Genomic DNA, 24,235 nt, shown 5'->3' on the forward strand with positions numbered 1-24,235 from the left:
AATTTCCTTCATGATGATATACAGTCAAAGATACCATCTCCTCAATGAAGATCTGCTTCTTCAGAAATAAAAAAAATCCCTCAATTAGGCAAGACCACCGTAAGTATTTATGTCTTAAATAAAATATAAAGCACCAATAAAAATCTCCAATTCTTATTTTTTAAAAATGTATTTTAAAATTACTGTTGTTTTGGCCTATAATTCTGTATCTTACTTAAATCTATAAAAGTATGTTCTGAATTCTGATACATATTCCTTTGGAAAAGGGAAATCATTTTCTTCAGTGTGGAAAAAAGCTACTCCCCCCCACAGCTAACTGAAGTAAGCCTGGTTCTATCAACACCTGTTTCTCATTGACCAAAGCATAAAACCCAAAATCTCAAGGCCCTTTGCATTTAGATCCTAATCTATCTTTCCAGATAATACTATTTTCTTAACATTCCTTCAGAACATGAGGTTTTTATATATAATTCTACTACCTAAAAACGTATTTATCCTGCTGGAAAACTCCTTTCCATTCATCAAGAGCTAGCTCAAACGCTACCTCTCCATGAACATTCAAGCATTCCAGACAGGGTTCATGGCTCCTTTCTTTGGGCTCGCCAAATAGTTTCTTCTCTTTACATTAGCAACTATCTCTTCAGATTGTAATTTATCTGTACCTATGTCTCTCTTTCCCTTACACTTAGTTAATACACAGAAAACGTAGCATAGTGGCAAATGGAAGTGCTCAAGAAAAAAACTAGTGAATGAATATGTGAAACCTGTAAAAACAACTGCCCCTGGCAAATTAGATATTTTCAATTTAAAAAAAAAACCTATTTATTTAAGAATCTTAAGCAACCATGGACAAATATCACATAATGTAAAAGATCCTTGTCTTTAAAAATGTTTACTATCTTTCTGTGTAGCATTAATTTAAAAGCTGTATGGGAACTACAAAGAGCATTTCTGGAAACAACTGGGCAACTGTGAATATGGGCTATACGCTGGGTGCGGTGTGATGATCATATTACGGATATGTAGAATGACTTTATTCTTGGGAGTGTATACTGAAGTATTTGGGAAGAGGATCATGATGCCATTTATTTTCAAATGATTCGGAAAAAACCAGGGTATAAATATAATATAAAGAAAAGGAAAAGGAGATAAAGTAAATGGTAAAATTTTAACTGATGAATCAAGCTGAAAGTATATGATGATGTATTATATTATTCTTTAAATTTTTTTTTTTTTTTTTTTTTTTTTTTTTGAGACGGAGTTTCGCTCTTGTTACCCAGGCTGGAGTGCAATGGCACGATCTCGGCTCACCGCAACCTCCGCCTCCTGGGTTCAGGCAATTCTCCTGCCTCAGCCTCCTGAGTAGCTGGGATTACAGGCACGTGCCACCATGCCCAGCTAATTTTTTGTGTTTTTAGTAGAGATGGGGTTTCACCATGTTGACCAGGATGGTCTCGATCTCTTGACCTTGTGATCCACCCGCATCGGCCTCCCAAAGTGCTGGGATTACAGGCTTGAGCCACCGCGCCCGGCCTATTCTTTAAATTTTTAAGCTTTAACAATTTTAAAAACAAAATGCTGAAGATAAAAATGTATATGAAAAATTACATACAGAATGGGTTAAGATATCTGATATGTGTATGAGTGAATATACACATAGGTCAATGTGTGTATATATTTACAAAGCAAAAAAAAAAATTTGGAAAGATATTAGAGTACCTCCCAGACTTTAAGGCTAAGTGGAGTTACTACGCACGAAGAAACACGCAGAGACTAGGCAGCTCTGAGATCTCAACAAGTTTAAGTCTGACAACCTTCCTCCTGGTGATGCAGCTCCCAAGAGTTCTCAGTTCCTGTAACTATCTCTCAGCTCCCAATTCCCCTAGTATATTTCTAAAATGAGTACTAGTATTACCCGGATGACATATGAATTTTTAAAAGTCATGAGTATCATTCTGTTTCACTCTCAAATTGATTTCAATGTTTAAAATCTTGTTTCTATAAATTCAAACACAATTTCTCCTACTGAAAAGTTTCTGATTCTTCAAAAGTACCTGATGATTTTAAGATGATCCTTTTGAACTACCATGATATTCTCTCCTATATTTTAAATTGGTTTAGTAAATTCTGTAGCTATGCAAAGTCAATATACCTCAAATCCACTTTGTAGAAAGAGAGAAATAAATGAATATAATTTCATCTCCATCATTCACAGTTACTGTTTTCCTGATAATGCTTATCCCAATTGACCAGATAGCCCAGGAGCCCCAAAGTGAGGAGCAGGCAGGGTTCTGCCGGATTACTGGACCTAGATGATGTAGCTCCTTTTGTTATGATGAATCCTCATTACCACTTCTTAAAACAATAACCATGAAGAAGATAATATAGCAATGTGAGGCCAGGCGCGGTGGCTCAAGCCTATAATCTCAGCACTTTGGGAGGCCGAGGCGAATGGATCACGAGGTCATGAGATTGAGACCATCCTGGTCAACATGGTGAAACCCCGTCTCTACTAAAAATACAAAAAATTAGCTGGGCAGGGTGGTGCCTGCCTGTAGTCCCAGCTACTCAGGAGGCTGAGGCAGGAGAATTGTCTGAACCCAGGAGGTGGAGGTTACGGTGAGCTGAGATCATGCCATTGCACTCCAGCCTGGGTAACAAGAGCGAAACTTCATCTCAAAAAAAAAAGAGAAGATAATATAGCAATGTGAAAAATTCTCATGATAAAATGCTATTTTAAACTTTTATTTCAATTATAACTATGTAACACAAAACACAATTTTTTTTCCTAAAGGCCACATATACCCAAACTGTAATAGTGATGATGTAATAGAATTATGTAATATTTCCTTTCTTTGTAGTTTTTCAGATAAACTGTTAACATGATTATATCATTTTACCATTAAATTTTTTTTTAATTAAATAAAAAAAGGATTTCTCAGACCAGATTCATTCATTTATCACAAAGGTTCAGGTATGGAAGGGAAATGAAAATCCTCTCTAGTCCATCTTCCCTATCTATTGTACCATGTTCTACAAAAACACTTTTTATAACCCTCCCAATTATTCATGCCACTCCATTGTTCAGGCTGTTCCCATTTATTTATAAATCTGAAAAACTGAGTAATGAATTGTATATGACTATAGCTTCACGATCTCACTGATTTAGATATTGGCAAAGAATTTTAAACCAAAGCAAACCTGTACTATACTACACACTATCAAAATTAAATACTATACATCAGTCACATCTTCAATTTGTATAATCAAAACTTCCAATGGACTTCAAATGTTTTATAAAAACTGTCTCATTAATTTTGGACACACATTTATTTTGTCTAAAACATCTTCTTTAGAAAATACTAAAAGAATTCTTCATATTTCACTGTGCTTTCCTCAAATTTGTCACCTATCATGGTCCGGGAATCATGTATTCTGGTTAAGAATATATTCAATACAGTAGAGTTAGTGCCACATATGAACTGTTGAATGATCCTTTACAAGTTCCTGAACTTACGTGTTAATTCTCTGGTTCTTAATAGCAGAAATAATATCTTTTAAGGTAGCCAAAGGTAGCAAATATAAAACATTATGTAAAAAGTAGCAATCATTCTTTCAGAGATTAAAGAAAACATTAGAAAAAAGATTAGCAACATTTTAGCATAAACTAGTTTTATGTGTTGTCTTCTAAAGACCCTGAGGACAAGGGCCATCCTATTTTCAATTTTATTATATTTCACATAAATATCTACTATGGTGCCTTTACTTGGTGGTATTGCACTATCACGAAACCGAAAAACAGAAGTTATACAACCAGTTAACATCTCAATATTAGTGAACTAAGTAATAAAATAAAAGAATTAGAATTTGGTATTTGTGAGTCAGTGAAGTGGCTACTAATGAGATAAGCAGGACAAGTTATTTTCCAGTATCATAGAGAGTAAATAAAGTGACATACTCAAACCTTTTAAATATTTGAATAGGCTGGCCATGGTGGCTCACGCCTGTAATCCCAACATTTTGGGAGTCCAAGGCAGTACATCGCCAGAGGTCAGGAGTTCGAGACCAGCCTGGCCAACATGGAGAAAACCCATCTCTACTAAAAATACAAAAATTAGCTAGATGTGGTGGGGGGGCACCTGTAATCCCAGCCACTCGGGAGGCTGAGGCAAGACCATTGCCAGAACGGAGGTTGCAGTGAGCCGAGATTGTGCCATTGCACCACTGCTCTCCCACTGTCTGCAACAACTCTTGCTATCTCTAAGCAAAACACATTTCAGCCTAGCTTATGACTGAATCTTTAAACAGAAACCATTATTACAATTTCAACCGATCACAGACATAAGGCAAATTTTCTTTAAATGTACACATTTTTAAATCAACAGGAAACAATCAATAATTCAATTAAAAAAAACAGCAAAGAATAGGAGTAACTTGGAAAAAGAAATACAGATAGCTCAAATATAAGAGGAGCATAATGATAACTATCATTATCCTAGTATAACATTTTTGAGTATTTGACACTGTGTTTTACAAATACTAACTTATTCAATTCTATTCAAAGTAGGTATTATTACCCACATTTAACAAATGAAAACAGCTTAGACAAATCACACAATAAGTAAATAACTGAGCTAAGATTCAACCCTTAGAAAAATAGTTCCAGAACTAGCACTCCTAAGTACTGCTTTCTTACCTCTTGACCTCACTCAAGTAATGTAAATTAAAACTGTGATGAGTCCGGGCACAGAGGCTCATGCCTATAATCCCAGCACTTTGGGAGGCCAAGGAGGGTGATCACCTGAGGTCAGAATTTTGAGATCAGCCTGGCCAACATGGTGAAATCCTGTCTCTACTAAAAATACAAAAATTAGCAGGGTGTGGTGGTACACGCCTGTAATTGCAGCTACTCGGGAACGTGAGGCAGGAGAATTGCTTGAACCTGGGAAGAAGAGGTTACAATGAGCCGAAATGGCACCACTGCACTCCAGCCTGGGCGACAGAGACTCTCAAAAAAAATAAAAATAAATAAATAAAACTGTGATGAGATATCATGATCTCCACAGTACAGAACAATAAGTACTTTGAAAAATACCGTCTGTATGTTATTCTATATGCACTGACTCCTCCGGAAAGGGACATAAGAAATTGGTTACCTCTGGAAAAGTCCACTAGATGGCTAGGGAAAGAGGTGAGAAGACTTATTTTTCACTTCTTTGTACCTTTCTGAAATAATAATAATACTTTGCAGGCTCATGTTTATAGTACCTTAACCATTTGACAATTTCAGATAAATAAATATTTTTGTTTCCTCAACCACCCTATAGAGTAAAGTGAGTGAGTATATCCTTAATAAAGGTACAGCCATCACTGTGAGGGCGTGATAGTCTACTTAAAAGAAAAAAAAAACAAGTCGACTTTTAACTTTAGTTCTTAAATGCTATTGAATTGAAAGCCTGTTGTAAAATGAAAAGATTGTAATAATAATAATAATAATAAAATTTAAATCACTGATCTCTCACCAGAATTCATAAGTTTCCAAAGTTGATCAACCAGGGCTTCATTGCATAAGGGAGACTCCATGTTCTTAGTAAATGGTGGGTTCTTAGTCAACATGTTTAGAATCTTATGCCTGAAAGATTAAAAAAAATAAATAAATTTTTGCTGACCATTTACTGACAAATGCTATGAGGACACAATAAAAACACTGAAAAATTACCTGTAGTTCTTCCTTCCTATTTTATCACTTTCTCTCTTAAATCTAGCTTCGTGTTTATTTAATTTCAAAAGACATGATGTTACATCCTAAATATTTATTAATTGTTTTTTCACTAAAACACTCTGGTGGTTTGGATAAGAGAGTAATTTAAAAAAAAAATCTGGTGGATTTGGTCTTACTAAAATCACCTTACTGCGTGATGAAGCCTTCTAAACCCCGACTCCACATAATCCTAACCAATCTTTCCCATCTCACTTTTTAAAATGAACATTCCACTCTGCTTAGTAAGTATAAAAATCTTAACATGGGGCAAAAAGAATCTACACATAGATCAAAAAGTCTACATTTCAGACAATATAATGAACATATACGTCACTATGATAGTATATTTGTAAAGTATGGAAATGTGCAGAAGCATTTTAAAGATAAAGATTGTAAAAAGTTTTCCTTAAAACAATCTGAGGTTGAGAAAAGTATCCTAATAGAGGGTAACATTTAAACTCCACTATTGGGAGGTTTTATCTCCTATGAGAGGCTACCTAAACATATTATAAAGCTTTCTGAAAAACAGGGCAATGAAATGAAAACAAAATTTGGAAAAGAAAACATCCACTGCTATGAGTGGAAGACACCATTAAAATACTAGAGAAAAGAAAGAAGAAGTAAGAAACCTACTGCATTAGTCTAGCATTTAATGAGAGCATAAATACCAGCTCTAGGACCAAATCTGAGAAATTACTAAGAGTAACTGCAATGCTTGGATATAAGTGAGGAAGAAAGAAATTGAGTTGTAATTCTTGTGGAAGTTAGCAAAACTTTAAAGAAGGTGAATTGGGAAAATTTTTACATTTAATTGATGGTAGTAAGACATCAAATTGGATTTGTAATTGAGAAGGAGATGGGAAAAGTGAAACTGCTAGATTGTAGTGTAAATAATTTAACCCCTTTAGGTGGCAATTTAATGCCTATAAAACTAAAAGACGTAGATTCTGTTAACATCCTGTTGTACTTTGAAATTTAAGACTGTGTGAAATAAGACTACAGAGGGTTATGACAATACAAGTGAAATGTAATTATAGAGTGCAATTTACAGATAGGTTATATAAACAGGGATATAAATCTTTACGGATATTTCATATCCATATTTTCATCTTTATATATAAACACAATTCCTATCCTTCAAGCCTCATACTCTATTTGTAAGAGCCAATAATATATAGGTAAATAATATATTTTAAAATGTGAGTAAGTTTGTTCTTTAGAGCATTTTTAAGTTACTTTTAATTTTCTCAATGAAGAAAAGTGAAGTTTCTGCCTGACTCCTTTCCAAGTCACTCAAATTACTCTAAATGCCAAGTAAGGCCTGCTAATAATTTTTTTTTTTTTTTTTTTTTTTTTTTTTTTTTTTTTTGGCCAAGTGCAGTGGCTCAGGCCTGTAATCCAAACACTCTGAAAGACCCAAGTGGGTGGATAACTTGAGGCCAGGAGTTCTAGACCAGCCTGGCCAACATGGAGAAACTCCGGAGTCTCGCTCTGCGGTCCAGGCTAGAGCACAGTGACATGATCTCGCCTCACTGCAATCTCTGCTTCCTGGGTTCAAGTGATTCTCCTGTCTCAGCCTTCTGAGTAGCTGAGATTACAGGCGCCCGCCACCACACTTAGTTAATTTTTGTACTTTTAGTAGAGATGGGGTTTCACCAGGTTGGCCAGGCTGCCTCTCAAATTACTGACCTCAGGCGATCTACCTGCCTCAGGCTCCCAAAGTGCTGAAAAAAAATTTTTTTTAAGATAGATTCTTGCTCTGTTGCCCAGGCTGAAGTGCAGTATGCAGTGGCATGATCATAGATCACTGCAGCCTTGAACTCTGGGTTCAAGTAATTCTCCCACCTCAGCCTCTCAAGCTGGGACTCCAGGCATGCACTACTGTGACGAGCTAATTTTTTTTTTTTTTTTTTTTTTTTTTTACTTTCTGTAGAGAAAAGGTCTTGCTTTGTTACCCATGCTGGTCTCAAACTCCTGGCCTCAACTGATCCTCCCGCCTGGGTCTCCAAAGTGCTGCAATTACAGGCATGAGCCAAAGTACCCAGCCCATAAAATTTTAATGTTATAGTACCTGTTTAAAAAATTTCAAGACTAATAAAAATGGACACTTTATACGTGATAGAAAGGAATAAATAGGTATATCCCAAAACGCTGCTCATAATTACTTTTAAAATGGTGAAATTAATCAATATAGAGGTTTTATAATTTGGTATATAAAGAATCCTTCATGTTTATTATAAACTGTTACATAGGTTTCTTTAACTTAACAATAGAAATAATGTATACAATTACAGGGAATGTACTTAATAAACAATGTATTTTGAAAATGTCTTTCCAAAGGTAGATTTGAAAATCAAATTTAAAAAGGACACGAATAAATGCAAAAGATATTCCCATATTTTCAAAAATTTTAAGTAAGTAATGTGTAATCTCAAATTATCCAATTCACTATAGGACTTATAAAATATTATAGCATCATAGCACATAAACTAACCTTACATAGGGTACAGGGTCATTCTGAATCATATTAAGTAGCCATTGCAGTTCTTCATAACTTCTGTCCACTGAAAATAAAATAAAATGTATTTGTTGTTAATTATAACAAATTAATGAATAATGAGTGACAAGCAAGGAGTTTACATTTAATATTCAGGACTCTGCCTTAGCTGAATTTTTTCTTTTTTCTTTCTTTCTTTTCTTTTTTTTGTTGTGACAGTCTCTCTCTGTCACCAGGTGCCAGGCTGGAGTGCAGTGGCGCTATCTTGGCTCACTGCAACCTCCGCCTCCTGGGTTCAAGCAATTCTCCTGCCTCAGCCTCCCGAAGTAGCTGGGACTACAGTCGCACACCATCACACCCAGCTAATTTTTGTATTTTAGTAGAGACAGGGTTTCACCATGTTGGCCAGGATGGTCTCGAACTCGACCTTGTGATCCGCCCGCCTCGGTCTCCCAAAGTGCTGGGATTACAGGCGTGAGTCACCACGCCCGGCCAGCTGAATTTTCAATAAGAGTTGAAGGTTATAGGCAAGCTCTTATATTTTTATTCAATGGGCCACTCCGTAACTTTTTTAAGTATCAAGCTATATATTAGCACCAAGACATAAAGTTCCATCAAGAACGTATTTTTTACTGAAGCTCAAACCAATGACAAACACAACATAAAGCAAACTGTAATTAAGAACCCTAAATTATAGATGATTAACTGGACAAAATCTGTTCAAATACAATTGTTTTTCTAGGTGCTTAAAAGACAGAGAGATTTGACACACAAAGCTATCTCAACTCTATTATATAGTTTTTGCTATTTAAGTTGTTTCTTCCATTTAAGACTAAAGAAAGTTCTTAACTTTTCAAGAATATAAAAGGCAGTTATAAAAACAGTGCTATGAATATAGTTGACATAAAATGACTAATAGCTATTTTCATTCACCTTTTCAAACAAGTTTTGCTTTCATCATTTGTAAAACTTCGTCTTTAGAATTTTACTCACAATACTTTTCACTTCAGTTTTCTAAGTTGAGCATCAATATTTAAATTTTAAAATTTAACAAAACATGAAGTCTGAAGTCACAGTTTACATTTAGACATGAACAAAAATGAAGTATGGATTCATGTTTCCCAATTAAATGTTATCTTTTAAAGTTTAGCATCCTTTTGGAAATCCTACTAGTATTCTATTTCATTTCAGGTAGTCTAATTTATAACTTATATTTATGAGACATTTCATTTCAGGTAGTCTAATATCTAACCTATATTTATGAGACATTAAACACCATTCATACATCTGGTGAAAGAAGACTGGCAACAGTGGCATATTTAGTGGATTTTAAAACTTGTCAAAACAGAAATAGAGATGGGTATAGGATTACATTTCTTTTTCATGCCAAAAAATTCACTTAATAACAAAATCACTGTTTTCATAATTATTTCTAACAGGAAAGGATATTTTAACCTTCAATAAAAAGGCACAATTGACAGTCCTTTCCAAAGTCAGGTCAACATCTAAGAATATATACATTATAGTCTGGGCGCAGTGGCTCACGCCTGTAATCCCAGCACTTTGGAAGGCCAAGACGGGCTGACCATGAGGTCAAGAGATCGAGACCATCCTGGCCAACATGGTGAAACCTCATCTTCACTAAAAATATAACAATTAGCTGCATGTGGTGCACCTGGGTACTCAGGAGGCTGAGGCAGGAGAATCGCTTGAACCCAGGTTGGAGAGGTTGCAGTGAGCCGAGATCACACCACTACACTCCAGCTTAACCTCCTGGGTGACAGCGAAACTCTGTCTCAAAAAAAAAAAAAAAGGACATACACTTTCTTTATTTTCTGACTGTAAACAAACTTTTCTACAGAAATTTACCAAAAACTATGAAGACTTGAGTATACTTTTCCCCACTTGAAACTGAACCAGTATCTGCTGAAGAACTTCTCTCACCCCTTCCTCTCCTTCCGCAGTCAGACAAAAGTTTAGCATACTTTTAGTTCTTTATGCCTCTCATATTTTAGTGCTAGAATCTGGACTTTTAGACATAGATTACATTTACATATTCCTTCTATGTGCATATTATTTTTTAAAAATTATTTTTGAGATATGCATTAAATTTTACAGCAAGTTTAACAAATGTGTAAGCTTACATATTTGTCAGGCATAGTTATTCAGCACTAGTTCTTTCATTTCACATTTTCACCAATCTTGAGTTTTTATTTTGACTCACATCCAGTTCAGCTGAAAATTATCTTTGGGAGTTATGTTTTTAAAAATGTTACATAAGAGATGCTGCTCTAATTCTCTAAGGCTACATGCACAACACCTTTGGCAAGGTAGAAAAACTTGGGTCATTAATTTTCCCTAAAAATTACATAGCCATTTGTTCACTGTCATTTCATGCCTCATATTCTAAAGAATTCAGAGGCCACACTACTCTTTTACCTTGTACAATAATCTGGTTCTGATACTACTAGAAACACACATTTTCCTTTAGCCTTAAAAATTAAAATTTCAGCCGGGCGCGGTGGCTCAAGCCTGTAATCCCAGCACTTTGGGAGGCCGAGGCGGGTGGATCACGAGGTCAAGAGATCGAGACCATCCTAGTCAACAAGGTGAAACCCCGTCTCTACTAAAAAAATACAAAAAATTAGCTGGACATGGTTGTGCGTGCCTGTAATCCCAGCTACTCAGGAGGCTGAGGCAGGAGAATTGCCTGAACCCAGGAGGCGGAGGCTGCGGTGAGCCAAGATCGCGCCATTGCACTCCAGCCTGGGTAACAAGAGCGAAACTCCGTCTCAAAAAAAAAAAAAAAAAAATTAAAATTTCATCAGAAATGACTGTAGGTCTGCTGCATTTATACCCTCCCAGGGTATTCTGTTATTTCTTGGATTACTTGTCCTCTACCTGCTCTATTCTTCATGACTTTTAAACATTTCCATCTCTTCTATCTTTCTCCTCTAAATTAAAAAAAATATACATGTATTCTTCTCTTAGCAATACTTTGGCTTTATGTTTTTCCAAATTCATGCCTAATTCCCCTACTGAAGTTTGTGTTTATGTCTAGTCCTCTACTTTCACAGACACAAATTTTTACACAGGTGTGAGATATTTTCTTGAATCCTTCTTAGACATGTTCCAAAAATCTTCTGTTTCCTAAAATAACATTCAATTAAAGCTATAGGATGAACACTGACTTCTTGGAAAGGACAAAGATACCTATAATTTTATTCCTTTCCCTCATTTATTAACTCTTATGTGAATTCTACATTTATCAAAGATTATTTCTAAATCAGTGAGTCAATAATTCAAAATGAAAATATCTGTATTGTACATATAATAAAAGCCCCAATAATTAAGACAGGCTTTAAAAAGTAAATATTTCTATCTAAAATGATATGAGCATGTATTTCTAAAGTATTACCTTTAGTATAATCAACAACTGCTTCCAAAGCTGCTATCCTAATGTCCACAAAGTGGCCATATTCAGCATAAGATTTAAAAAGAGCTGGATCACTTGGCACGTGTCCGTTCTTCTGAAGTACCCGTATTGCTCTCAAACAACTAGGGAAAAAAATAAATACATATGTTAACTACTTTCACTGAAGTATTATGTATTAAATTTGTTTCCTAGGCATTAGAGATCCCTCTACAGTAATAAATTTAAAAACTGAGGTGATTTTAATCCACCTTCAATTCTGTAAGAGTCACGTGCCACATAAAAGACATCTCAGTCAGTGATGAACTGCATACGTAATGGTGGTCATCTAGTAAACGAAGATTAATTTATCACTGAAGAAAAAATATTTTTAATATATTTAGTGTAGTCTAAGTCCACAGTATTTATTATATCTGCTGTAGTGGATGACAATAATGTCCTACTCCTTCACATTCATTCACTACACATTCACTGATAAACCCACAGCACCTTCCAGGCCTGTAAGCTACATTTATGTTATGGTAAGTGTCCTATACAGGGTTACCATTTATTATCTTTCATACCATATTTTTACCATACCTTTCACATGTTTGAACGTGTTTAAATATCCAAGTACTTACCACTGTGTTATCAATTACCTACAGTATTCAGTATAGTAACATACTGTACAGCTTTATATCCTAAGAGCAATAGAGCAACTGTCTATACCATAAAGCCTAGGTGTATAGGAGGCTACACCATCTGGTTTGTATAAATACACTCTAAAACATTTGCATAAACAATAAAATTGCCTAACAACTCATTTCTCAGAACATATGCCTGTTAAGTGACATATAACTATAATATTTTGCAATGATGATAAAAATTCAAAATTAACATCTAAATTCTGTTAAAAGAAAACAAATTCTGGTCAGGCAGGGTGGCTCACACCTATAATCCCAGCACTTTGGGAGGCCAAGGCAGGTGAATCACCTGAGGTAAGGAGTTTGAGACCAGCCAGACTAACACGGTAAAACCCTGTCTCTACTAAAAATACAAAAATTAGCAATGCGTGGTGACATATGCCTGTAATCCGAGCTACTTGGGAGGCTGAGGCAGCAGAATCGCTTGAACCCAGGAGTCGGAGGGTACAGTGAGCTGAGATCACACCACTGCACTCCAGCCTGAGCAACAAGAGTGAAACTCTGTCTCAAAAAAACAAAAGAAAGAAAGAAAACAAATTCCAAAACTCAAAGTTTCAAGTGTTATTATACTTGTAACAAGAATAGTTTTTTTAAAAAAACATTTAGCATAAAATATAAATATTTTCTCCAAATGTTTTAGTAACATAGTTTATTCACTATTTAGAAAGTTAAAACTGTTCATGTTTGAATCAACTTTTAGCAAACTCTTAAACAGGCAGAACTTCTTGATAGCCATATAAAGCTGGTAAAAGTGAAAAGTCAGGCCAGACGTGGTGGCTTACACCTGTAATCCCAGCATTTTGGGAGGCTGAGGCGGGCGGGTCATGAGGTCAGGAGGTCGAGAACAGCCTGGCCGACATGGTGAAAACACCATCTCTACTTAAGTACAAAAAATTAGCCTTGCATGGTGGCACATGCCTATACTCCCAGCTACTTGGGAGGCTAAGGCTGGAGAATTGTTTGAACCTGGGAGGCGGAGGTTGCAGCAAGCCAAGATAGCGCCACTGCACTCCAGCCTAGCGACAGAGACACTGTCTCAAAAAAAAAAAAAAAAAAAAGTGAAAAGTCATCTTAAGAAAAGGCTAACAACAGAGATAGAGAATGTTTATACAATATCCAATAAAAGAATATGCAGACATCAAAGCATGCTTACGAAGAATTTATGACATGAGAAAATATTTATAAGCAGAATACAAAAACTACATACACAATATAATCTTAAGTAATTAAAAAATCATGTAGTTACATAGAGAGAAAATTTAGGACATTTTTATAGTTATAAGAACAAATAACTTTAAAGCAAGGAATTTAATCACTACCTGACAGTGATGGTATGTCTATAACTTGGAAGAAGTTTCTCCATATTCAAAAATCTGGTGATTTCTTCAAGAATGAGTCGCACATCAGGATTTAAGTTATCCAAAGTTCTAACTTCATTATTCACACTGACTGCAGGCGTAACAGAGTTGGCCAGGGCATCAATCATTTCTGCACGATAATAGTTATCTGAAAACTAGGCCAAAGTGAGGATAACAAAATTAACTCTTCTGATCAAAATTAACAAAATAAAATATATGTATAATTTAGATAAAATATAATTTATCCCAAAACATAAGCAAGTCCTCAGGTAAACATTCAACTCCACTCTGTATACAGTCACTTTGGAAAACAGTAAAAGAGATTCATTATTATCAACGATACATTAGTTTACTGAATAATACTTACTACTTGTCAAGTACTCTTATAGTAACTTAGCCATTTACTTCTAAAAGACCACAGTCCACAAATCTTGCTATAACACAGTTTCCAATTTGATGCTATACGTTAAGATATTAACATATAAGCAACGATCACCAGATATTTGAAGAAAGCAACAAATAAAAAAATAGAGACCAGAACAAAGAAAAATAAAAACCCACAAAAACAAAAACCAATGTGGAAGAAACAGAGAATGCAACAACAAGAAAACCAGTAGGGAACAAAAAAAATTTTAAACTATCATTAATATTGTCTGAGAAATAATCAGTTAAGGTATGCCTTCCAATAGCGTACATTATTATTTTTTAGCATAACATTATTTTAAAAAGAAAGAAACATGCAGGAAATAAGGATCAAAATTAAACTGGAATATAAAATAGAAAAAAAAAAATCCCAGTTTTCAGCAAAAAAAAAAAAAAAAAAAAAAACAGAAAATAGGAGGGGAAGTATAAGGAAATTAGAGGGCTAGTGTAGGAGTTTAAGCCAGAGAAGCAAAGAGAAGGAAGCCATAAGAAAAAAAAAAAAAAAAAAAAAAAAAAATCCTAATCTATATCCCAGTCAATTCTCATAGAAACAATTTACTGAAAGGTGACCTGGATGTGGCTTGATTAATACTCAGCAAATGATGCTCTCGCCTGGGAAACTGAACATGGAGCAAGCAAATGAATTCTGTTGAGAATACTTTGTGCTAATACAAACTGCCAAAGGACTGGAAGAAGAATATCTACCCCCTTTTGACTTCTATTGTGGAGACAGAAGCTCACATTAACACACATAATGCAGAGTCCCTAAACATTTTTATGTTCAAATACGGGGCAGGAAAAAAAAAGGCACATACAAACAAACACCACCAAAGAAACAATGCCCCCAAAAGTATTCACTATAAAGTTTTGCTCTCAGACCACTGTAATTATTAAAATTTTAATTTCTATAGCTTCTGTTTACTGGAGCCACGGAGAACAATCATGTGACTTTGGGTGAATCTCTTAACTTTTATAAGCCTCAATCTTCTCACACGAAAACAGGGATAATAATACTATTTAAGGCTGGGCGTGGTGGCTCATGCCTGTAATCCCAACACTTTGGGAGGCCAAGATGGGTGGAACACTTAAGGTTGGGAGTTTGAGACCAGCCTGCCCAACATGGTGAAACCCTATCTCTGTGTGTGGTGGTGGGCGCCTGTAGTCCCAGCTACTCAGGAGGCTGAGGCACGAGAATTGCTTAAACCCAGGCAACAGAGGCTGCAGTAAGCCAAGATTGCACCACTACTGCAGGCTGGGTGACAGAGCAAGACTCCATCTCAAATAATAATAATAATAAATAATAGTATTTATTCAGTGGTCTGGTGAGGATATTAGATCATCTATGTTTTGGCATAAGGCATGGAACGCAGAAGAACTTAGTTATTATCAGCGTTACTTGTTACAGTGATTATTTGCATTTATGCCATCCTTAGTATTCTGAGGTACTAAGTCACAAAAAACTACTTAATTTACAGCATCTAACTATAAAAACTGATTAGCCTTCTTCTCAAAATGAAAACATAATGAGTCGTATGTTGTCCCATAACAATAATGAAGTATAAACTGTAATGATCTACCAGTGTGTGCCACACAAAATCATAAATGGTGGCAAGCATAACGGCATGCTGTAAAGTAACATGGTAATACTAAACACATCACCACACAAGTGGGTAGCAGGGCCTTACAGCACAGTTCCCAGATTACATTTCCTGTGTAATTTTAGACTCTCAATTTCTGTGTCTTACTTTTATTTGTTAAACAAGGGGTGACAAACACCTTCAACTACAGGAACAGGCACATTTCACAGAATTTAAGTAAAATCACTACACAAAGTAGAAAGTAGTATGGAGGAATTAAATTATATAAACACTTCACAAGAGAACTGACATAATGTACAAAACATCTTCCTCTTCTACTTGAATATAATGTGATTTGCCACCATCCTAAATTCTAATTTCTTCAAGTAAAAGAAATTCATGTGTAGGGGAAAAAAAGGAACATTAAAATTAAGACCACGATAAACCAGCAGACTGGGAAGGAAATAATCTTACCAAAATGTTTTAACTTAATACGTTACTTAAACAATATGTGTTTTAAATCCAGAAAGCAGTAGGTCGGGTATAACAGTTCTCAAAGGAAATAAAATACCTGGTTACCGAGAGGAAATTTAAATCTCATTTATCTCCACTGTTGTGTTTTTGCTATTGTACAACGTGCTAAGTTCTGTAGGCTTTCTAACTAAAGGAGACAAATTAAATACTTCCTAAATAGTAGCCAGAGAATGACTGAGGGACTGACTGTGACACAGGGGCACAATTAGATGAATACAGGCATCTAGTACTCGTTAAGTGTTCTGGAGACACAGGGATAAGATGTCTTCTTCAAGACAAGAACTATTTCATTGGCAAGCAAAACAGAAAGGGGTACAAAGCTGGAGGGTGGGCTGGGACCAAAATGTGTTTGAATGCTGTGCATTTGTTTACTTATAAGCACTGGAGAGTCTTTGAAGGTTTGTAAGGAGGGAATTTTTTTAAGGTGGAAGGAAACTCAGGTGAGCTCCATCACAAAGTTTACTCTGGTTTCACTATAAAAAATATTTTAAGAGGAAAGGAATTGCTAGGAATGATGATAACGTTGCAACTGCTAATGACAGGCAACATAACCACAGGCAATCCTCTAAGTGCTTTAATATATTATCTAGTGTAATCTCCCCAAAAACCCTTTGAGATAGAGGTACTATTACTAACATCCTTTTTCTTAATAGATGAAGAAACTAAGACACTGAGATTAAGTAATTTGCTCAAGGTGACACAGCTTTTTCAGGAGTCCAGGAAGGAACAAAGGCCTGAACCAGGACGCTGAGACAGAAAAGATGATGTGGGTATCATCACAGCTTCTGAAAGGAAGAATCAAGTCTCATGCTTGGTGATATACACTACAACTATGACATTAAATTTAACTTCACAAATAAATTCTGTTTTTATAACTTTTATCTCAGCTAACCTACTTATTGATTTAGGAATCTGTTGTAATAAACTACTTCTATGTTTCTTAACATTATCCCCACACATCAGTGGTTCTCAACACAGTTCTGCCCCTCAGACTTTCTGGCAATGTCTAGAGAGATTTCTGGATATCATAATAACTGAGGTAAGGGGTGCTAGCAGCATTTAATGGGGAGAGGCCAGGGATACTGCTGAACATGCCGCTGTGCTTAGGACAGCCCCACAACAAAGAATTACCCAACCCAAAATGTTGGAAGTGCCATGGTTGAGAAAATCTATTATACATGAAAGGGTATGAATATTTTCCATCATAAAGCCACAGCATGAAGAAGGCTGCATAGTCTATGGAAGTTTTGCTTACCAGTGAAGACTTATGGTGGCTCACCCCTGTAATCCCAGCACTTTAGGAGGCTGAGATGGGTGGATCACTTAAGTTCAGGAGTCCGAGACTAGCCTGGCCAACACAATGAAACCCTGTCTCCACTAAACATACAAAAACTAGCTAAGTGTGGTGGTGAGTACTTGTAATACCACCTACTTGGAAGGCTGAGGCAGGAGAATCGCTTGAACCCACAGGGCAAAGGCCGCAGTGGGCCGAGATTGCACCACTACACTCCAGCCTAGGCAACAGAGCAAGACTGTCTCAAAAAAACAAAAAAAGTTATTGCTGGAAGACATATGATATATGCAGGCATATAGTAACCTCTTCTGGAAAAGTTTACAAATCGGGTAGAGAAGGGCTCTCAGAATCATTAAAAAAAAAAAGTATCACACATGCTTTCTGATTTACACACATACACATATGTGCACACACCTGCACATATCTTCTGATTCAGTAAGCCTCCACAAATTTAATGCATATGAGACAGGACACAGAGCCACTGCCAACAGTGGGATAAGCATAAGCGGGACTAGCTTCCAATCTCATCAATTCTTATAATATAACTTTGTGGAGGAAAAGTATCTAAAATGAAATAAAAATACAGAAATAGTGATACAAAATAGTAACACTGAAGTTGCGGTTCAAGCTGGCTGATTAGAAGCAGCTAGTGGAAGCCTCTCTCACAGAGTAATCAAGGTGGCAAGTAAAAATGAACAATTCAATTATATCATCTAAGAGGGCGGGCTGGAATTCATCAGAGAAGCAATGGAGTCACGGAAAGCAGAGGAGAGCAAAGCCGGGCAGCAGGCTGAACCAGGTCAAGTGTGGAGCTGGAAGAAGCTCCCTAATGTGGGGAAGGGGTGAGTGAGTGAGAGATCCCTGGGGCTCCACATTTCCACTGTGAGCTTTTACAATCCTAGCCATAGGGAGCAGAGCCCTCTTGGCCCCTCAAGGCCTCCAGTCTAACACACAGAGCTGCCTGGAGACTGTGTAGAGACACTGCTGGAGTCTACGTGGAATCCCACAGGCTTTGGTCCCTGAGCAGTCAGGTGCCAGCTGCTACTGCCCCACCAGGGAAGGAGCAGGCAGGTCCAGCATTTTCACACAACCCAAAGATACGGCAGCCACAGTACAGAGGAGGAGGCAGGCTGCAGAAGGAAGAACAACCGTCTGCCTCAGCTACTGTTTGCTAAACAGGTCCCCCTTCTCCAGCACTGGGTCCACAGTGCAGCTGCCCTGCCCCTGCATGTATATTTTGGCTGTGGCCCTGTGTTGTGAGAGCCCAGCCCCAAGAAGCCAGGGACCTGCCCTTTGGCTCCTGCAGGAGCAGTTGTCACTATCACAGGTCACCACAGATGCCACCCTGCCACCTCGAGGCCAGGGAGAGTGGGGGAGGCTGAGCACATTTGCATGTCCCGGACAGTGAAATACACCACCACTCCTCTAGAGGGAACGGCAAGCAAGTGGGCCACACATCCCACAGCTGCCAGCCGTCATAAACTCCAGTTGAGGGCATCTGCCTTCCTCAGCGAAAGAACGGGAGCACCGCCGCCCTGCTCCCACCCAACTGTTCCAGCTGCTAGCTGGAGCCCTTCTGAGAGCTCAGGCTGACAGGCCCAGGATCAGCCCTGGAGTTCCCACCACCTGCGTGTTCTGCCACCAACTCAGCTGTTGCTGCCTGAGGATTCCCATACACCACTGAGCAGGCCATTTGCAGGCTCTTGGCTTGGAGGTTTGCCTCGTCCAGTCCACTGCCTCCAACTTTGTAGCCCTTTACCATGAAGGTGCATCAGTAACTTTTCTCTTCCTTTAACACGCTGCATTTTCATGCATCTTGTACTTTCGTTAATGTTGTGTTCTTAACCCCAGGGCACCTTTCTCCTTCCTAAACCTATTGAAAAACTCCTTATTTTTCCTCTTGGTATTGATTTTTAATTTTATTCCACTGTGGTCTGAGAAGATACTTGATACGATTTTGATTTTTTTTAATGTACTAAGATTTGCTTTCTGGCCAAGCATATGGTCAATTTGGGGGAATGTTCCACGTGCAGACGAGGAATATATATTCTGCAGTTGTTGGGTAGAATGATCTGTAAATGTCTATCAGGTCCATCGGGTCTGAGCTCAGGCTGACCCAGCCAGCTGACAGCACCACAGCTGACACCCACCTGCATGTGCCAAAAGATGGAGCCCCTCCCCCTCTCTGCTTGAAGCAGCAGCATGACCACAATGGAGAACAGGCAAGCCACAAAGCTGTGTGTATTGGGCTGAGTGAGGGGTTCCAGCGTGAAACCACTCCAGTGGAGAACCGGGAGAGAAGTGTCTTCTGCGGCTCTCAGTTACCCTGTGGCCTGGAGACAGATGACAGTGTGCATGGGCACGGAGGGTCAGCAGCCCCAGTACAGGAGTGTGACAGGGAAGGAGATCACGCTTCTGCCTAAGACTTGGAGCTAGTGCAGCCCCCTGCACAGAGACTTCAGTGCATTTCACCAGGAGCTCCACCAGCCACCCCCATCAGGGCTGAAACAAAAAGAGTACCACAGTAAACAAAGATCAGGCTCTTACCTGTAGGCACCACCTACTGGCCTGTAGGCTGAACTGCACAACCCAATACAAACCCTGATAGCAGAAGTACACAGGGCTGTAAAAGCACAGCCAAAAAAAGACCCTTCCCAATATACTTTACAGTCACACCCTCAAGGTGGGAGGGGAGGGGGAATCCCATCCAAAGGAAAGTAAATAAGATGAGAAGAAATGAGCACAACTCCAGCACCACGAAGAAACAGAATGTTGTGACACACTAGCTGTCGTATCACTGGATCCTAACATAAAGAATTCAAAATATGCATTGTAAGGAAGCCCAATGAGACACAAGAGAAAGTTGAAAACCAACACAAATAGACCAAAAAAAAAAAAAAAAAAAATTCAGGAGATGAAAGACCAGATAGTCGTATTTTTAAAAAAGCAACAAATAGAACTTTCAGAAATGAAAAATTCACTTCAAGAATTTCAAAACACAAAGTTTTAACAACATACTAGACCAAGCAGAAGAAAGAATTTCAGAGCTTGAAGACTGGTCTTTTGAATTAACCCAGTCAGAAAAAAAAAATTTTTTTTAATGAACAAAGTCTTCAGGAAATATTGGATACATAAAGCAACCAAACCTATTAACTTATAGGCAGTCCTGAGGCAGAAAAAAAAAGCAAGACATTTGGAAAGCATATTTGAAGAAATAATTCAGGAAAATTTCCCCCATCTCGCTACAGAGACAGATATCCAGATACAAAAAAATCCAGATAACTGGGAGATAACTATACAAGACCAACCTCACAAAAGCATATAGTAGCCAGACTACCCAAGGTCAACATAAAAGAACAAATCTTAAAGGCAGCTAGAGAGAAGTATCAAACCGCCTATAAAGAAAATCCCATCAGACTTCTCAGCAGAAACCATACAAGCTGGAAGAAATTGGGGGTCTATTTTTTGCCTTTTAAAATAAATTTTAAAAATGCCAGCCAAGAATTCTATATCCTGTCAAACCAAGCTTCATAAATGATGAATAAATGATGACAAAATGATAAAAAGTCTTTCCCAGCCAAGCTCCTTCCTCAGCAAAGGAACAGCCGCACGGCTGCCCTGCTCCCACCCAAATGTTTCAGCTGCCAGTTGGAGCCCTTCTGAGAGCCCGCACTGACAGGCCCGTGATCAACCCTGGGGTTCCCACCACCTGCGTGTTCTGCCACAACTCAGCTGTTGCTGCCTGAGGATTCCCATACACCATCAAGCAGGCCATTTGCAGGCTCTCGGCTTGGAGGTTTGCCTCGTCCAGTCCACTGCCTCCAGCTTTGTACCCCTTTACCATGAAGGTGTATTAGTAACTTTTCTCTTCCTTTAACACTTTGCATTCTCATGCATGTTGTACTTTTATTAATGTTGTGTTCTTATTCCCAGGGCACCTTTCTCCTTCCTCTACGTATTGAAAAACTCCTTATTTTTGACAAGCAAATCAAAGGGAATCCATCACCACTAGACCAGACCTATAATAAATGCTCAAAGGAGTTCAAAACACAGAAATGAAAGGATGACACTCACCAGCATAAAAACACATGCAAGCAGAAAGCTCACAGATCCTATAATTACACAATTAAGTCTCCAGGGCAACTACCTACAACACTGACAGGAAGAAAGCCTCACATTTCAATATTAACCTTGAACAGAAATGTCTTAAATGCTCCCCTTAAAAAATGTAGAGTGGCTGGGCATGGTGGCTGACACCTGTAATCCTACCACTTTGGGAGCCTGAAGCAGGTAAACTGCCTGAGCTCAGGAGTTCAAGACCAGCCTGGGCAATACACTGAAACCCTGTCTCTACTAAAATACAAAAAATCAGCCAGTCATGGCAGCGTGCACCTGTAGTCCTAGCTACTGAAGAGGCTGAGGCACGAGAATTGCTTGAACCTGGAGGGTGGAGGTTGCAATGAGCCAAGATTGCGCCACTGCACTCCAGCCTGGGTGACAGAGCAAGACTCCATCTCTAAAAAACAAAAGATATAGAGTGGTGTGTTGGATAAAAAACAAGACACTACCATCTATTGCCTAGAAGAGACACCCTTAATGACAAAAGATACCTACAGACTCAAAGTAAAGGGATGGAAAAAGATATACCATGCAAATGAAAAATAAAAGCAAGCAGAAGTAGCCATTTTTTTCCTTTTTTTGAGACAGGTTCTCACTCTGTCGCCCAGGATGGAGTGCCATGGTGCAACCTCAGCTCACTGCAACCTTCCCCTCCTGGGTTCAAGCAATTCTTCCGCCTCATCCTCCCGAGTAGCTGGAGTTATAGGCATGCATCACCATGCCTGGCTAATTTTTGTATTTTTAGTAGAAGGAGGTTTGGCCATGTTTGCCAGGCTGATCTCATACTCCTGACTTCAAGTAATCCATCCTCTTTGATCTCCTTTCACCTCAACTTACAGCTCTTTCTAGATTCTTACAGCCCTTCTCAGGAACCCTTTTCTGGCTTCCTCAACCTTAATTAGGGTCAATCCTTCCAAGCACTTCCGGAGCAGGTTAATTAACCTAATGTCATAATACTTATCTCATTAAAAGTATTCTTCTTTTGTATGTTTTTTTCACTATAGATTAAGTAACTAGAAAGATCCTAAGTTATTTATCTCAGTATCATCAAAACCTAGTATTGGCTGGGTGCAGCGGGTCACACCTGTAATCCTAACCCTTTGGGAGTCTGAAGCGGGCAGATCACAAGGTCAGGAGTTCGAGGCCAGCCTGGCCAATATGGTGAAACCTCATCTCTACTAAAAATACAAAAATTAGCCAGGTGTGGTGGTGTGGGCCTGTAGTCCCAGCTACTTGGGAGGCTGAGGCAGAAGAATCACTTGAACCTGGGAGGTGGAGGTTGCAGTGGGCCAAGATCACACCAGTACACTCCAGCCTGGGTGACAGAGCAAGATTCCATCTCAAAAAAATAAAAAAAGAGAAAGAAAAAAACAAAGGTTGCTTGCTGAAAAAACTTTAATGTGGTCCTGAAATTAAGAACTTTTAAGGGGCCGGGCACGGTGGCTCAAGCCTGTAATCCCAGCACTTTGGGAGGCTGAGGTGGGTGGATCACGAGGTCAAGAGATTGAGACCATCCTGGTCAACATGGTGAAACCCCGTCTCTACTAAAAAAAATACAAAAAATTAGCTGGGCATGGTGTCGCGTGCCTGTAATCCCAGCTACTCAGGAGGCTGAGGCAGGAGAATTGCCTGAACCCAGGAGGCGGAGGTTGCGGTGAGCCGAGATCACGCCATTGCACTCCAGCCTGGGTAACAAGAGCGAAATTCCGTCTCAAAAAAAAAAAAAAAAAAGAACTTTTAAGGGAAACAATGAGAAAGATAGCCGGTTATACCATCCATCAGATAAAATTTCCCTGGAAACTACTTAGCCACCTATGTATTGAGTGAAATAAAACACTAAATAACTTATTTTAATTTAGTGTTACTAGCTTTCGTTACCAGTTGTTTTATTACTCTAATTTAGCATTAAATTACATGAAAATCTGAGCCATTTGAGCAAAAGAATAATGAAAGAATAGAAAGCACATGCTTCCTAAAATTGGCATGCATGAACAAGCTTACTACTCATTAAAAAAGGTTGGACTGGCCAGGCATGGTGGCTCACGCCTATAATCCCAGCACTCTGGGAGGCCGAGGCAGACAGATCACAAGTTCAGGAGTTTAAGACCAGCCAGGCTAACATGGTGAAAGCCCGTTTCTACTAAAAATACAAAATTAGCCCGGCGTGGTGGCGCATGCCTGTAATCCCAGCTACTTGGGAGGCTGAGGCTGGAGAGTCGCTTGAACCTGAGACGGGAAGGTGGAGGTGAGCCAAGAAAAAAAAAATGGTTGAACTATCATGACAAAGGCAACCGAAAGATAACCTTGGACTCCTATGTCTCTAATATGCTTTATTCTGGGAGAGACCAATGACCACAGAGCCTATCAGAGATGAAGTCAAGGGTATTAAAAGATGGCAAGAAGGCCGGGTGCGGTGGCTCAAGCTTGTAATCCCAGCACTTTGGGAGGCTGAGGCAGGTGGATCACGAGGTTGAGAGATCGAGACCATCCTGGTCAACATGGTGAAACCCCGTCTCTACTAAAAATACAAAAAATTAGCTGGGCATGGTGGCGCGT

The 24,235-nt window shown here is 38.4% G+C and overlaps 1 protein-coding gene across 2 annotated transcripts in view; it reads right to left on the minus strand.

Moving 5' to 3' along the window:
- Positions 1 to 24,235, minus strand: part of TAF2 (TATA-box binding protein associated factor 2) — a 105,525-nt gene that overhangs the window by 26,795 nt on the left and 54,495 nt on the right. For both annotated transcript variants that reach the window (XR_012514165.1, XM_074387084.1), the window contains exons 19-22: positions 13,694 to 13,887; positions 11,677 to 11,816; positions 8,256 to 8,325; positions 5,523 to 5,632 (exon numbers count right to left, since the gene is read on the minus strand). Coding sequence is in view for 1 of the 2 variants with exons in the window: in XM_074387084.1 (XP_074243185.1) it covers positions 5,523 to 5,632; positions 8,256 to 8,325; positions 11,677 to 11,816; positions 13,694 to 13,887 (514 nt within the window). In the remaining variant the exon portion in view is untranslated. The remainder of the gene's footprint in view (positions 1 to 5,522; positions 5,633 to 8,255; positions 8,326 to 11,676; positions 11,817 to 13,693; positions 13,888 to 24,235) is intronic.

Source organism: Saimiri boliviensis, chromosome 15 (genome assembly GCF_048565385.1).
Source record: "Saimiri boliviensis isolate mSaiBol1 chromosome 15, mSaiBol1.pri, whole genome shotgun sequence".
Lineage (NCBI taxonomy): Eukaryota > Metazoa > Chordata > Mammalia > Primates > Cebidae > Saimiri > Saimiri boliviensis.